General features: G+C 39.4%; 2 protein-coding genes across 2 annotated transcripts; both read left to right on the top strand.

Moving 5' to 3' along the window:
• The first annotated feature begins 8330 nt into the window (after window positions 1-8330).
• Window positions 8331-10505, top strand: LOC133878272 (beta-1,6-galactosyltransferase GALT29A-like). Its single transcript, XM_062316807.1, has one exon. It carries the CDS (start codon window positions 8829-8831, stop codon window positions 10155-10157), a length of 1329 nt encoding a protein of 442 aa, XP_062172791.1. The 5' UTR covers window positions 8331-8828; the 3' UTR covers window positions 10158-10505.
• Window positions 10506-12298: 1793 nt separating this feature from the next.
• On the top strand, window positions 12299-14081 carry LOC133876972 (uncharacterized). The gene is made up of 5 exons (XM_062315194.1): window positions 12299-12578; window positions 12744-12980; window positions 13067-13159; window positions 13247-13348; window positions 13449-14081. The coding sequence occupies exons 3-5, from the start codon at window positions 13082-13084 to the stop codon at window positions 13773-13775; spliced, it is 507 nt and encodes a 168-aa protein (XP_062171178.1). The 5' UTR covers window positions 12299-12578; window positions 12744-12980; window positions 13067-13081; the 3' UTR covers window positions 13776-14081.
• The last annotated feature ends 3658 nt before the right edge of the window (window positions 14082-17739 follow it).

Here is a 17739-nt window from a genome sequence, read left to right as displayed (position 1 = left end):
ATTAAAACTTTAATTATTAATTTTTTTTTTCGTTAACTATTAGCAGCAACAAAAATGTCGCTGCTAATAGTATATTATTAGCGGTGACATTTATGAGTCGACGCTAATGAGACATTATTAGCAGCGACCTTTGGGTCGCCGCTAATATTTTTCCACAAAAGCCAATCAAAACTTTAATTATTAATTATTATTTTTTGTTAACTATTAGTACGTGGCGACAAAAATGACACAGCTAATAGTAGATTATTGCTAATATCTTTCCACAAAAGCTAATTAAAACTTTAATTATTAATTTTTTTTTTCATTAACTATTAGCAGCGACAAAAATGCCGCTGCTAATAGTAGATTATTAGCGGCGACTTTTATGAGTCGCCGCTAATGAGACATTATTAGCGGCGACATTTGAGTCGTTGCTAATATCTTTCCACAAAAGCCAATTAAAACTTTAATTATTAATTTTTTTTTTTCGTTAACTATTAGTGGCGACAAAAATGTCGCTGCTAATAATAGATTATTAGCGGCGACTCATAAAAGTCGCCGCTAATGAGACATTATTAGCGGCGACCTTTGAGTCGCCGCTAATATCTTTCCACAAAAGCCAATTAAAACTTTAATTATTAATTTTTATTTTCGTTAACTATTAGCGGAGACAAAAATGTCGCTGCTAATAATAGATTATTAGCGGCGACTTTTATGAGTCGCCGCTAATGAGATATTATTAGCGGCGACCTTCGGGTCGTCGCTAATATCTTTTCACAAAAGCTAATTAAAATTAAAATAATTATTATTTTTTCCGTTAACTATTAGCGATGATAACATTGTCACCGCTAATGAGACATTATTAGCGGCGACTTTGTGTCGCCGCTAATGTCTTTATTATTAGCGGCACAATATCCCGCGCATGGTAAAATATTTCCGGCAAGTTATTAGCGGCGACATATTAGCGTCAACCCAAAAGTCGACGCTACAATTTATGTTTTTTTTTATTAGTGTCCATTATTAGCGGCGACATGCGTGTCGCCGCTAATAGTTGATTATTAGCGGCGATTTTTCAAAGTCGCTGCTAATGACCCATTATTAGCGGCCACTTTGGTGTTGCTGCTAAAAAGTTGAACGCTAATGAAGCAGATTCTTGTAGTGCTCCCAGCCCATTTCTCTTCCTATTATTTTCAACGCATCAACCTAATAGCTCCAATTTGGCCAAACTCACCCAACAGCTCTGGACTCCACTCATACAACCATCATACCACCTCTCCTGACCCGCACCAACCTAGCCCTCCCCTAATCCTCCCATCTCCCTCTCTCTAATTGAGTCAATGTTGTCTTCCCCAATCCCCTATGCAAATCTAGAACCTCCTCTCTCCCAATACCCAATGGTCACTCGTGCACAAAACAATGTTTTAAAGCCCAAAAACTTCATAGATGGCACCATTAATTACTCTCTTCTAGGTGCTCTCCTCGCCGAATCGTCTCCAACAGATCTAGAACCCACATGTTTCTCATCAGTTGTTAAGGATGCAAATTGTAGACAAGCAATGAATGTTGAATTCGATGCACTGCTAAAAAATCACACATGGACCAGTACCCTCTGATTTAGCTACCAACATTATATGTAAAGAGGTGGAGTTCAACCTGAATTGTGATTCTTGCTCCTACTTGATCTAGGAGTACTTATCAGAGTCTGATTTGGACTCAGATTCCTTACCAAACTTGGAGTGTGACTCTTTCCTAATTCGTTTTGTAGTATGATTCTAATCATGGATTTTTGGGAATTAGAATTGGACCAGGAGTCCTATCCCAATTCAACTTGGAGTAGGACTGTTGACTAGATTCTTCAAGGAGTCCTGATTGGACATGGATTGTAACTTCAAATCCAGATTTCTTGGGATGATTGATACTTAAGTTCCCGGTATATCCTTGTCTCGGGCCTTGGCTGGCTAATTTGACTTTTGGTCTCGAGGTGTCTTCATTCTCGGGACCCAATCAGGATATAACTCCTTTCGCGTATTCTCGAGAATAGCGGCTTGGTGTCTATCTCTCGGGATAGGACTACCCGAGAATCCTGCTGTCTCGGCTTTACGATCGCCAATTCTCTTTGGACCGGTATTGGCCCGAAAGACCCATGATTCTTTAGATGGGTCGATTTGAGTAGAATTATTCCCAACAGTTACCCCCCCAGTTCCCTTATCCAAAGCATGCTTGAATAGAGGGAATTTTATTTCTCAGGAATCCCGAACCTTGGCTCCTTTGTATGATACGCTTGTGATGTTTGAAAACCTGAAACCTGAAAGCTGCAAACTCGAAGGTTAAATCCGACCCCCCATGCCTTCCTGTTTTTCCTTAGGGTTTTCTCCCTATATCTGGGGATGGCTCTTGCCTACTAAAAACCTATTAACCTGCAAAAATGAGGGTTAAATCCGACCCCCCATGCCTTCTTGTTTTTCCTTAGGATTTTCTCCCTACCTCTGAGGATGGCTCCTGCCTACTGAAAACCTACTAACATGTAAAACTAAGGGTTACCTAGTAACCAAGGGCTGTCTCCCTTGTTTTCTCTGCAGCATTGTCTTCTTGGATTTGCCTTAGGTTTTTCTCCTATGCTTGTTTTCTTTGCATGTTTGTCTTCTTTGATTTACCTTAAGGTTTTCTGCTGCTTCTTCGATCCTCTCTTCTTTCTATCCTCCCGGGGATCATCCTCTTGATCCTTCTCATCTAGTTGAGGACGGTATTGGGGATAATAATCCCGAGGATTCTAATCTCAAGACTGATAGTCTCGACGATTCTAAAGCCTGTTATTTCTTGGCTGATTCCTTTACTCTCTCGAAAACCGAATTAGTTTTCCGTTCTTTATGAGCTCCTTGATTAACAATGTCGAGCTATGCACCCATTTGTGTAATGACCTGGTTGTTCATAGAAATCACAATACTTGCCCTCATTCTTGTGAGGATGACTACTTGGTATCTTTGGTGGTCGGCGAAATTTCTGATCTCTTTTGATCTCCATGAGGACTTCTGATATCTCGGCAATGAGAGGTGTAAAGTTAGTCTTTGAACTTTTTTACCGGCCTCTACTCTTCCCCATCAGCTTCCCTGAACTCTTTCATTTTCTTTTCCGAGGCTATCTCTTGCGGTAGCCTAGAACTGGTTATAGCCTTCAACGTCTCTTCCTAATTGAAAAATTCTTCTACTTTATCCATTAAGCCCTACAAGGTACTTGGTTGCTTCTGGGCCAACTTCTTCATCAGAGGCTCCTCGGGTGAAATTCCTTGATAAATGACAGTAAAGAGCATATCCTCGGTCGGATCTTCAACCGTTATCTTCGTTGAATCGAGTCATAAACTCCTTAAGAGTTTCATTGTTGTGTAGATGCAATGTTAACAAGTATTCTGAGGGATTCTTTCGTGTCTGGAAAGCCAAGAACTTTGTCAAGAATATCTTGGACAACTCTTTGAACTTATCTACAGAATTCAGGGACAGCTTCCTAAACCAGTCTAGGGCATTCCCTGAAAGAATAAGTGGGAAGGCCCAGCACACCATTTCATCGGGTGTCCCATGAAGATCTAGATGAGCTCGAAAATTCTCCAAGTGATGAAAATGATCTCTATCTCCAACATAACTCAGGATTTGAGGTACCTTAAACTTCTCGGGTAGACGGTAGTTTGCTACCCTTTTGGTGAAGGGTGAGCCCGTACCCTCTAGGAGCTTATCCACCACTATGGATTTGTTTTTGTCCTTCCTTTTCATTAGTGTTGGCAAAACGGGCTACCGTGTCGGGTTCGAGGCGACTCGGTTGACCAGCCAACCCGAACCCAACACAATTAGCTAAATGAGTTGAGACACAAAAGCCAAACACGGCATGTTTATAAGGGTCATAAACGGGTTGACGTGTCATAAAAGGGTTGACAAGTCATGAGACGTCCCTCATCGCCAGAGAATGAGATGTGCTTATATGTATAAATGCACACTTCTTGACACAAAGCTTTTTAAAGCCATGATGACCATGAATCTATCAGAACTCCGCAGTTAAATGTGCTTCTACGAGAGTAGTACTAGGACGGGTGACCTCTTGGGAAATCTGGTTCGGGAGAGCCAAAAGAAGACAATATTGTGTCATTGCGGGTGGGTCGTTACAAATGGTATTAGAGCCATTGCTCAGCCTGAGATTGGGGAGCGTGTACAAGCCCATGAGGGTCGCCAGCGGGGACGTTGGCTTTCAAAAGGGGGTGATTGTGACATCCTACATCGCTTGGGAATGGGGATATGCCTATATGTATAAACACACCATTCTTGCACAACGCGTTTTAAAGTCGTAATGACCATGAACCTATCAGAACTCCGCAATTAAGCGTGCTTCTGCGAAAATAGTATTAGGACGGGTGACCTACTGGGAAATCTGGTTCGGGAGAGCCAAAAGCTGACAATATTGTGTCGTTGTGGGTGGGTCGTTACAAGTCAACTCGCGGGTTGACTCGTTTGACCAATTTATAAACATGTCATAAACGGGTCAACCTATTTATGACTCGAACCTGTTTAGTCTAAAATCAAACCTTATAACTTCGTGTCGTGTTCAAGTTGGATTCGTGGGTCATGTCAAAAATTGTCAACCATACTTTCTATCTCCATTTACGTGCACCTTCTCTCCAACTCAGCAATAATTTTGCTCAGATCTCTTGCATCTTACTTTCTGTCTCCATGACGGTTAGCCATTCCGTTCTTTAATTCCAGGGGATTATCTTCCTGGAAATTATCTTCTTGGTGATCGTCCTCCAGACGATCCTGACAGTTGGTATGGCTGTTGCGCTCTTCTTCTTCTTCATGCTCATCTTGGTTCACCTCAGATGGGATTGTCCCAGAATTATGTGCAGCAACTCTCCATTCTGCTGTGTAAGTCTTCAATTTAGGCTTCCATCGCTGCTATGTGATCCTGATCTCCACCTCCTGGGGGAGGGAATTGAACAGTAGAGGCTGTGAATTGTTCTGAACTTCTGTAGCCGAATTGGGCTGAACAATAGGCTTTGGGTGGGATCTCCTCTGCCGATTGGCTTGGCTTCCAGAGCGTGTGTTCATCACTATAACCAATATTATTATTATTATTATTATTATTATTTTTAATGAGAAACGAATAATTGTTCCCACAAACGGTGCCAAACTATTAGTATAGTTTTCGGTACGGTGTGAATTGCATGTTCTTTGATATTATTCACACTTCCCAAGAATATTGCAAAAAACTAAAATTAAGAGACCCTTCTGAAGGTCTCGTTCCGATGCCTAAATTAGCTTATGAAAGAAAAGTATGCTCAATGCATAAAATACTCAGTCTATCGTTTTATATCTGAGGTATGAGCCTATTTATAGGCAAAATGGTTGAATTCAACCTGAATTATGATTCCTGCTCCTACTTGATCTAAGAGTGCTTATCAGAGTCTGATTTGGACTCGGATTCCTTATCAAACTTGGAGTGTGATTCTTTCCTAATTTGTTTTGTAGTATGATTCTAATCCCGGATTTTCGAGAATTAGAATTGGATCAGGAGTCCTAGAGTAGGACTGTTTACTGGATTCTTCGAGGAGTCTTGATTGGACATGGGTTGTGACTTCAAATTTAGATTTCTTGGGATGATGGATACCTAAGTTCCCGGGACATCCTTGTCCCGGACCTTAGCTAGCTAAGTTGACTCTCGGTGCCGAGGTGTATGCATTCTCGAGACCCAATCAAGATATACCTCATTTCGCGTATTCTCAGGAATAGCTGCTTGTTGTCTATCTCTCAAGATAGGACTACCCGAGAGTCATGCTGTCTCGGCTTTACTGCCGCCAATTCTCCATGGGCTAGTAGCGACCCGAAGGTTCATGATTCTTTAGATGGGCAAATCTGAGTGGAATTATTCCCAACAACCACGACAATAATAATAAAAACATCTTGTTTACTCTGGATATTTTTTTGGGGTCTCTTTTGGGTTATGGCCCATTGGCTTCACCTAGGGGTGGAGGCACTAATTATTAGAGGATTGGGCCCCCAAAAAAATTTCAAAACCCTTAAAAAAAATTATTTTTTAAGGGTTAATCATATGATGACTTTGGCAAAAATGAAATTCACCCAAAAAGAATAAAAAAAAAAATAAAATTTACTCTACTAGTAAAAGCTAGATTACGTAGTAGAATGAAAGATGAGTTTCTACTAGATCATTTGCTAGTTTATGTTGAGAAAGAAATATCTGGGGATTTCACTATAGAATTATAACGGATGAATTTTATTCTATGAAAGACCGTCGTTGAGCACAATTCGAAGGAAATACAAAGTTATTTTTTGAATTTTTTTTTGTACATGTCACTAGCAAAATAGAACACTTTTGTATTCGTAAGAAAATATATTTTTAAAAATAATTTTATAGACATGTAACTTGTATATACAATACTTATGACTTAGTATAAAGTTAAATTTAAGACTTATCTACTTTTATTTTACGCACCAAAAGATTCTAGACTCCGGTTAAGGTATCGAAAGGGATTCTATCCATCACCAAAAAAATGGCCCCTGTTTCTGAAATCCTGGAAACGTGAGGTAATCCATCACGTAAGGGATAGAAAGGCATTATTTTGAGTGGAGATAGGAAATATTTATTATAAGTTAAATCTTATTATATTTTCTTGTTCAGGTGTTAACCAAGAACAATGAACGTTGACTTTAATATGTGGTGGAATTCTAATCCTCTACTCCAACATTTATTTATTAATTATAGATGTAAAATATTTTAATATTTCTAAACTATAATTAATACCATTCATTGATTCTAACCATTGTCACTCTCGTAGTGGTAGTCGACCAATCCATTATCACTGCCCAGTCAGCTCCTAACCCAAGTGGCACTAAAAAAAACAATAAAAAAAAAAATACAACGTAGAAGACGAAAATGGAAACAAATCAATAAATCTCTTATATATTTCGTGAGGAAGAATGTTTCAAGTAAGATTGATGATTGGTCATCTAGGAATATTTGCTGTATTAAATTATCATGTTACCAATCCAATAATTAACCTATTGAAAGAGTAAAGTATGATGGACTATTGAGATTATGATATTAGTTTGGTATAATTTTACGTAAAGAGAGAGAATTGCGAATCTTACCTTCCTTGGTCGAATAGGTAGGTTTCACACTGTAAACGGTCGAAACACGCAACTAAATTTTGAATAATCTAAAATAGAGGATTACAGAGCCTACCTATCCTAAACAGATAAATCCCACACTCTAAACTATCTAAGATATGTAGGTTTCACTGCACAAATCTTCATCGTTTCATACTGATCTTCTAGGAATGCTTCATTGATTAATGAAATTGGATCATCAAAAATTATAGGAGAAACAACACTTATTCCTATTAATCTACCATACAATTTGCAAATATCTCCCTTAATCTTTGAATGAATTAATGTACTTTACTAATCTACTATTGAGGCAGCAATATTCTCATTTCCGTAACGAGCTAGATTATAACTGTGATATATAGAGTGAGAGAAATAAGTACAGTTTTTCAAAATTATAATTGTGCTGCTAAATAAGTTAATTATTACTGACTAATATTAAATTAAGTAGCATCAAAAGAATAATGATTGTTGTACACCAAGTGTACAACAATCATACAACACCCCTTCACAAGGGGTGGGTCCCATACATTGTGGGACCCACCCCTTGTGAAGGGGTGTTGTATGATTGGATAGGAAGAGCCAAATCTAGCACGTTTTTAATTGTCTTATTTTTTATTTTTAAAAGACGTGGCTGGATCGATGTCAAGATCAATTTCTTTTTTCTTTTTCTTTTTTTATCAATATATATTTTAGATTTTCTAATTTTCTAATTTTTGTAATTACGTTGTTTGTTTGTAGTTGTTATTGTTCATTAAAAACATAAAAAAGTACAACATACATCGGTCCCATCGTCTAATCTATAAGACTTATTTATGAATCTTATAGATTGAACGATGAATTTGTAAAATAAATATATAAAAGATGGATAAAAGAATCATATCCAACACATTTCTTTTTAAGATTTTCTTTAGAAGTATGGCTGGATTTTTATTAAGATCGATTTTTTTTTTTTCATATATATATATTTTTTTTTAATTCTGTATTTTTCTATTTTTGGGACTGTGTTTTTTGTTTTAGTTGTTCTTATTCATTTTAAAAGAAAAACAAAGGTTGACCTATAAAAGCAGCCTAGGAGCTCTGATCCCCCCCAGTTATTAGCTCTTTTGGAAGGTGGTGTTTCAACTTTCATCTGGTTGTCAGGGAGAGGTGGGGTGTGGGGTGGGGTGTGAGGGTGGCGGTGGGTTGTGGGGTGGGGGTGAGGTCTTTGCTCCTTAAATTCTCAAAAACCAGACACTGCAGAATCCCAATGAAGCTTCTCCTCGTTCAGCTCAACCCACCTTCCCTATCAAACTTTCTGCTCTTTTATCTGGCTTTGAACTCAATCACTCATAAAAAAAGGGTTCTTGATATCACATCTTTCAGATTAAAAATTTTCAATTCCATTTGTCCACTTTCTTTGCAAATTGAGCTGGTGTTTAATCTGTTGTTTGTAATAATTCCCGTTTCTCAACCAAATCCCACACTCAAATTTCACTCTCATTTCCATTCCATAGCCTACTTTTTTTTCTCTGTATTTCCACTCCAAGATCTGTTGCCCCGAACTTGAGCTGCTGTTCAGTCGAGAAATTAATCTTGGAAAATCTACTGAGCTAAACGCACGTTTGTGTTCTACTCTCTCTTCCATCCCATGGTTCATTTCATCGGGAAGTCCTCGCCCTGATCAATATTCGCCTCGTCCTCTCTCTTCCGATGCCCAAAGTTCTTGAAAGAGAAGATGAATCTGACCCACGTACCTACAAGATCTACACCGCGCATTGCTTGTGGCCGTCTCTAGCGAAGCCCGACAGCCGGTCCGGAGATTTCATTGCGCCAATGAAGCGGTCGGTCCGCCCTCTGTTCAGCATTCTTCTGATCACCGTATTCGCCTTCACCGTCAGCTTCCGCGCCCTGGTCCGCCGCGGTGCGGGCTCGGGCGCGTTCGATTTCGACCTGATCAACGTGTTGGCGACGACGACGCAGACGCCGAGGCCGACGACGTCGACGCCAGCGCCTTTGTTCAACTCCACGCTGCTCAGATACGCGGCGATTGACATAGGAGAGGCAAAAGAAAAGGACGAGATAGAGCAGTTGCTGGATGGAAACGTTGGTGGCCAGGGCAGGTACCAGACCTTCGCCGCTTGGCGAAGGTTCAGTGACCCTGAAGTCAGAGAAAGGTCCTCCAATGGAATACCGTTGTCACTGCGGTCGCCGCAGATTTATCGGTACTGGTTGGATTTCCGGAGAGGATTGCAGGAATGGGCTCGAAGGAAAGCGTTCTTTGAGCCGGAAATCATGTTGGAGTTGATAAGACTACTGAAGCATCCCATCGATAGGCACACCGGTTTGGTGGGTTCGGACAAACGGTACTCGTCGTGTGCGGTTGTGGGGAACAGTGGGATTCTCTTGAAGAGTGATTATGGGGAGCTAATTGACAGCCACGAGGTTGTGATAAGATTGAACAATGCAAGAACAGGGGGATTCGAGCGCAATGTGGGGTGGAGGACCAGTGTTTCGTTTGTAAATAGCAACATTTTGCATCTTTGCACGTGGAGGAAAGGTTGTTTTTGCCATCCATACGGCGACAATGTGCCAATCATCATGTACGTTTGTCAGCCGGTGCATTTCTTGGACTATACTATGTGCAATTCGTCTCACAAGGCGCCTCTGCTCGTCACTGATCCACGGTTTGATGTGTTGTGTGCGAGGATTGTCAAGTATTACTCCTTGAAACGCTTTGCGGAGGAGACGGGGAAGTCCTTGGAAGAATGGGGGCCTGCTCACGATGGGGCTAATTTCCATTATTCTTCTGGTATGCAGGCTGTGATGCTGGCTTTGGGAGTTTGTGATAAGGTTAGTCTTTTTGGGTTTGGGAAATCGGCTTCAGCTAAGCATCACTATCATACCAATCAGAAAGAAGAGCTTGGGCTGCATGACTATGAGGCAGAATATGCTTTTTATCGAGATGTGGTTGAGAGGCCGTCGGAAATACCCTTCATTTCTGGCAAGTTCAACATTCCTCCTATGGTAATATACCAATAATTTTTTGTCCGTTGAAATTAATTTGCTGTATTTTATGTTGTAAAAGCAGTTCTTCCCCCAATGAGAAAAACAGAGGGGCACAATTTGTCGAACATCTCTGTTTCATAATTCTGACTATAAATGTAAAACTGGAATCCAGGAATATGATTCAAGTTCCGGGTTCACATAAATTCAACTTTTCATACTCAAAAGTTACATCAATCCACTTGGCTACATACCATCTTCAACATGTTTATCACTGTTTTAAAGTTCCTTTCTGTTACGTGTTTAAATGGTTTGTTGGGTTCAGCTCTGCTTGAGTTGTCATAGAGGCTCCTATTGGAAACACAAATAAATGAAATTTTTTCAGATTTCAGGCCTAAATAAGTACTGACATGTTTCTTTGGTTCGAGTCCTCTTGCATGTGCTTTTATATATATCTGGAACTCAATTTTCTCGAATTGAATACTTAGGATTAAACTATATATGTTCCAGACCCGGCCATGAACAGCATGGTGGCAAAAACCATGAACCATCTGCCTCTTACAACATGCGCTGCAAATGAGAAACACTCCCCTCCCATTTTCCCTTCTCTCTCTCTCTCTCTCTCTCTCTCTATCAATGATATAATGTAAAGGGAATTATATCACATTATATACGTAGCCAGAAGAGGAGATTTTTGGGATGGATGCATGCATGCATGCATGCAAGAGTCGGCAACGTGTGGAGTACTCAAGAATCATGATCAGCTACAACCTACATATAAATAACCCGAGACAAGAGAATGGATTCCTTAATCGATGCTGGTTTCATTTCACATTCATGTGCACGTTGTACGTTCCTACAAGCACGTTTACACAAGAGAACGTACAAGTTGTCGAAACTCAGGTCTGTTGGCGTTGAACCTCAACTTACGGAGGTCAGTAAAACAACGTTTGGCTCATGAAAACACAAATGGCCACCCCAAAGGTACGTAGGAGCATCATTTTGCGCGTGCAGTTTGAGAAGTACAACAAACAAGAACAATTTGCTAATAAAACGTTAGTGGATTATTACATGAAATGCTAAGGAATATAATTACTGGTTACATGTATTTTCTCAAGTTGTTGAAAATATAATTTGGAGAGAAGAAAAATTACCATATGATGATGCACTTATATACTCCCGGAACTATCATTCTTTATACATTATATTGTACACCTGAGTATATTAATTGTTGCATTATATTTATCTTTTTGGGTCTTACCGAGATGGTATATATAGCTTAAAAATAGGTAATGTTGAATTTAACTCTCTACAAGAAATTTGTTTTTTTTTTGAGACCAGTGTATTAGGGGCAACCAACTCTCCCAATAATAATGACCATAATCCGCAGGATGACTTCGATCACATCCGACCCGACGTAGATCCGATCCAAACGTATGTGATTTTAATATTCTATTAAAATTGAAAATTAAATAGTTTACTTTAATTAAATGGTTTCATGTTATTTATTTCTACATTAATTGGTGATTGTTAACTAATTATTACATCATTTGTAAATGGTATAAAATATTAATTTGTGCATTGGGTTAATAAATATATATCTCATTGTCAAATATGCGAGTCATTCATGTATTCTGGTGCATATGGTTGATATATAATTTATAAATACGTGATCTATTTTCATAGGGTACAATGAGTTATAGGGGAAAATCATAGCACATAGGATCCCACGCCACTTCAAGCAGTCTAGGGGCCAGGGATCAAGATCTAGCGACCCTATGCACACAAAGGTAGGGTACAGACCAGTACTCGCAGATGATCACTTGGGGGGGGGGGGGGGGGTACCAATATGATCAACATCAGTCGTACAACATGCATGATGATACATTTGATCATCTGCCTCCTTTGCCGGCAATGATGAGCCAATTAGGGATGTGTTCCCCTGGTCACGTGGCGTGGCGCGGCGCGCTATTCCCCTACAGCATATCGGGTACTAATGATAGCGAGACACAGCATCCGCACGATAGCGAGACATAGGCTCCGGAGGGCCTGCATGATGCACAGCCCGAGGACGAAACTGCTACACAAGGATCCGGACGATAGGTAAGTATATATTTTTATAAATCTAAAGGATATATACGTATTTATGTTTTGTAGTTAATATTCAATTCGAAATAATTAACATTGGTATCTATTAATGTGTTAGGTACTAATTCGGATGGCAACACCTGTTTCGAAGTGCTAACCATTACAGACCCGCACAAGGCGTGGGAGATTCCCGTGGGAAAGAGGGTCGTGATGAAGTATAATCTAGGCTGGCAACCAGTAGGATTTAGCGCCAATAAATTTAAACGATAGACTGGGAAGCTAATATGGAGTGGGACCTATGTGCATTTACGGGACGACTGAGCGCATATACCGGCTCCTACGACGGAGCATATATGGGAAGCCCTGATGGTATGTTTAAAACTAGATGTTATATGAAACGTCTGTAATATATTGTTAATATATACAACGTATTGTGTGTGTGTGTGCGCGCGCGCGCGTGTCTATATATATATATGCACATATTATTTCTTGTTTTTTTTTTTTCCTCTATTTATCAACTTTTAACTTATGTAGGTGGAATTTTACATTCCACAAGCTGCGATTTAGAAAAAGTAAAACGGGATATGTTCCGGGATATGGGCGTAAATTAAGCTCAAGAATTGGTGACACATAGCAAAAAAAGACCTAGGGATTCGGTGGGGCGATACTCCTGAGACGGTACGAGCAAGAGTAGGGGAAAAAAAACTCTCCAACTACCACTCCAACGACTTGGATTCGTTGTTGGATAAATGGTGTGACGAGGAGTATCAGGTTAGTCATGAGTTATGTTACTATTTTGAATAGTTTCATTAATTTCATTTAGTTGTGCTCACATACTAAAAATGTTAATTGTGTAGGAGTATACTGCCCGTATGAAGCAATTACGAGCATTGCAAAATACTCCTCATTGCATGGGGACCAAAAGTTATGCGAGGTTGTCATACGAAGAAGTATGTACACCAATTTATCATGTACATATAGATGTAAACATTATATATATATAAAACATGTGTTATAATGTTTTATTCTTTCGGCAGGTTGTCAAGGATGTCACTCCTCCTACGCGAGCAAAATCGTACATAACAACTCATGTGAGGAAGTATGAAAGCTATCCAAATGACATAGCAAATGAGAGATGTGTATGCTACTCACCTTTCATATATTGTTTTACTTATGTGTGTGATAACTTATTTATGATGCATATTTCTTCAACGTACCAACATTTAATACAACATGCAGGAGATGATGGTAGCTAATGCCAACCGACCCTTCCGAATCGTCAAGCGTGACAAAGTACTCTCTTGTGCGATCGAGAGAGTACTCGAGGGTGAGTGGGCACGACACAAGGCACAAATGGATGAGGTGTTGGAGAGAGCACTTGAGGGTGAGCGGGCTCACAAGGCACAAATGGATGAGGTCTTGGCGGCACAGTCTGAGATTATGTCCTGCTTTAGCCAAATAGAGTTAATGTGGCGCCAGTCAGAATTCTTAGCCGTAGTCTCTAATAATAACGCAGTGCCAAACAAAAATTTTCATACTTCATATGAATGTGATATCTTTTGTTGATAGCGGATCAAGTAATGATTAATAACTTTTTTTTCTTGGTATGATGACGTTTGTTTAAATTCACACCTTGCTCAATGCTTAGGACTTGATATGATTCTATCATATTGTTTGTTAATTGTGTTTGTTTTATCATTCGCAGCTGGTACGGAAAATGTTGTACAGTTACCCGGTCATGAAAATATTATTGACAACTGATATTGGGTGACATTTAGGGTTATTTTAGTTGGTGAATACTTCTTGCATTTTTTGTTCATGTTTTGTAATCTGTATAATTTGTTATGAATCTATGACATAGATTGATTGTATGTTTGTTGAAACTTGTATTTTGATTTTTTAATAGTTGTGATTGTGTTGACCATGGATTGATGAAAATGTAATTGATTAGGGTTTAGGGTTAGGGGTTAAAGTTTAGGATGGATTGATCTTAAACCGTAACAAATTTAAAAATATTTATTTTCGGATTGCAAATTTCTTTTTTTTAAATAAATAAATAAATAAAATTACCCTAATTAGTGGCGTGTCAACCAGTAACACACCAGTAAATACTAAATACTGACGTATTAATTAGTGACATTGTAAAAAGGTCACTAATGACACATCATTGGTATTTAGTGATCTTTTAGACATCCTAGCAGGTCATTAAAAGTCAGTCACAAAAATCATGTATTTTTGTTGTGAAAAATTCGTCAATAATAATTGATTATTAGCAAGAACTTTTGTGGTCATCACTAATATTACAAAAAAAATAAAAAAATAGCACTATTAGTGACGATCATACTATTGTTGCCGATAGGTGATCATTGGTATTAGGGTTAGCTAGAATTTTTTTGCTATTTTTTGCGGTGCGGGATATATGGCTGGAAGTTTTTTGCGATGCCTTTTGCAGAAGCTTTTGGACAGTGAAGAACATTGTTTAATTTAAAGGCAGATTTAGAGGTGTGGACAAGAGTTGAACCAGAGTTGTTGATGGTAAGGCCTGATCCATTGCCGACAGCTACAGTCTCTGTACCTTCAAATGGTTGCTGGATGCTAAGAGTTTCTAGGTCATTAGTGATGTGAGCATTTGCCCCATTGTCAGCAAACCACTCTAAGTCATCAAGGTTGGTGTTACGAGCTATCATAGCAGCTAGTTGTGAGGGAGGATGTTGGCCTTGGTATGCATGGTCCATGCGGTGGTAACAATCAAGAGCTTGATGACTAATTTTCCCACATATCTGACAAGGAGCACGAATAAGAGGTTTGCTGCCAGGTTGATTTGGAGCAGAGTGTTGCTGAGGTTGTGTCGAATTTGAGAATGGTTTAGAAGAGAAACCATTTGAGGACTGGTAGGGCCCTCTGTACTGAGGTGATGTTCCCCTGTGATGTTGAAAGGATCCACCATTAGGAGGCTGTGACGGGCCTCTGGAAGGATACCTTTGAAATTGTTGCTTGGGCTTGAGGAAGTGCTGCTGTCGAGTGCCTGACTTGGGAGTACCTGGTTTGTGAGAAAATAGAGCAAAAGTAGAAGTGTCAGGGGTTGCAAGCTGTTGCTGATTCAGCAACATTTCATGGCTAAGAAGCTCATTTTGAAAATCATCAAAGGAAGGCTTGTCTCGAGAGAGTAAAAGTGTGAAGGTAGTGATAAAAGCATTAAAGGTGGGGTTGAGTCCACTCATAACAAAGTTGATGAGATCATCATCATCAATTGGTTTGCCGATAACAGCAAGTTGGTCAGCCAAAGATTTTGCATCAGTGATGTATTCTGAGCATGTCTTGGAGCCTTGGCGCAAGCATTGAAGCTGTCGCTTGATATGAGAGATACGAGACTGTGACTGTGAAGCAAATTTGTTTTGCAGAGCAACCCAAATAAGTCTGGAGGTGTCCAAGCCATAGACTTGGGATAACACCTTCTCAGAGAGTGTAGAGATGATCCAGCTTAGCAAAAACTGGTCCTTCCTAATCCATAAGGTATAATTTGGATTAGGGACATTCTGTCCATTTTCATCATACAGAAGTTGTGGAGGGCAAGTTTCCTCTCCATCAATAAATCCCATAAGGTCATTGCTCCGAATGACAGGGACAACACGAGACAGTCATGAGATGTAGTTTGGTCCTTCTAATTTCAAGGAGATTGGTTGAGTGAAGTTGGGAAAGAAGACATCTAAGGGAGTGGGAGAATTTGCTGAGGAATCTGCTGAATCCATTGAAGAGAATTTTAGTGAAGGGAGGATCTTGGGATGGCGTTGGCCTTCTGTTGCTCTTATATCATGAAAGAAGTTTAAAAAATATATAGGGAAAAGTTTGAATGAAGATGGAAGCTTTTCATTGATTTTCTGCAGAGGTGTATAACACCTTTATATACAACAAGTTTAAGAATAAAAAAGTGTAGTTTACAAAATACAAGGGAAGGTGCACCTATCCCTGCTACCGTAAGTCAGTAAAACAGTATGGGAAATTTGAACAGTATGGCATGTCTTGGTATTGGTGGACTTGTACTGGTCTGAACAGTATGGGCATCTGCAACTCTGCAAGATGAAGCTTGAGGATCAAAACTTGGGCAGTCTTGACAGCATGTCTTAGGCAGTGAGTATGGAGTCTTGTGCAGCAGAATTGGAGTGTAAAGTGTGGTCAGTACGAGCTGAGTTTGGTGAGGGATGTACTGTATTGTCAACTGGTTTAACAATTCACACACTAACCATTCCAAAAAGAGTATATACAATCAAGAAGAGATCAACCAAAATTAAGTAAAATTTGTTCAACCCAGTATCGTAGTGGTCCCTCAACCAAAGGTCAGCATTTTTCACAAGACTGATGAATCCAAGACCAAAAAAAAAAAAATTCAAACCCATCAACCTAGAATGATTACCACTTCAGTGATCAGAAGGTCTCAATTCTCTTGGTAAGTCGTCAAAATTTCCAGCATTGACGTCTGATTGTAGCATAGGTCGCTTCCCAATTTTCCATACAATTCCCTCTGCTAGGTGCTCCCTGTTGGGTGTAAGCATTACAAAATTTGGATCAGCTCTTTGATAACTGTGAATCAGGTAAATGATGCATTATACTTTGCCCACACAATAAACTAAAAAAACTTGAGGTAAAAACATGGACCAGTGACCACATGAGCTTCAGCCCAAGCAAACTTGGTAACATGTCAAATTCCATTAACTTTGGAGGTAGAAGTTCTCCTTTCGTAATGTAGAATAACACCCATAAGACATTCAAGCTTGCAGGGCTAGAAGCTACGGACCTTGACCCACAAACGAATTACAAAAAAATAATCTTTGATTGAGCAAAGAAGTTAAAGCAAACAAACATATGAAACCTGGCTTCTCTAAGATTCTCAACGTGAATGCCAAATCCATAGGCTGTCTTTCCAAAAATACGATCTCTAGTAGCTGCAAAATAATGGAATTTACTGATTTAGTAATCGGAACCCATCAACAATTAGGGGTCACATCATGTACCCTTCACAAATAAATTTGATAATGATGACACATGTTTTAATTTCAACTATAGAAAGAAACTTTCAAGTCAATCCATGAACAATCAACCAACTATAGGCTCACCTGAAATGTTGAAAGTGAACGAAGGTTTCCACGGTTCCACCATGACTTGAATGCCAATGATATTGACGAGCTTAGTGGTCTTATCGTTCCCTGATAATGATCTGTAGTTACGAAACACAAGATGGCATCCGAACTGCTACCTTTAGCAAGAAGTTATTATTGGCTTGCCAGGATGCAGCTACTGGAAAAGTGGACTCGGGGATATTGTTTGATGTATAGGCATCATCAACCCTTTAAAAAAAAAATCATAATAAAATCAGATATCACCACTGGTTATAAACTTATAATCAGTTCTATTACTTAGAATACCTTGTCTGTAACTCGAAGCCAAAGTCAATATAATTTGTAATTCCAACTACTTCATGTTCTTCAAGGGGGTTCTTGACATGTTTAGTTGAAGCAGTTCAAACTTTTGTCAA

Source organism: Alnus glutinosa, chromosome 9, assembly GCF_958979055.1.
Source record: "Alnus glutinosa chromosome 9, dhAlnGlut1.1, whole genome shotgun sequence".
Classification (NCBI taxonomy): domain Eukaryota; kingdom Viridiplantae; phylum Streptophyta; class Magnoliopsida; order Fagales; family Betulaceae; genus Alnus; species Alnus glutinosa.
This window is presented reverse-complemented; position numbering and strand designations above follow the sequence as displayed.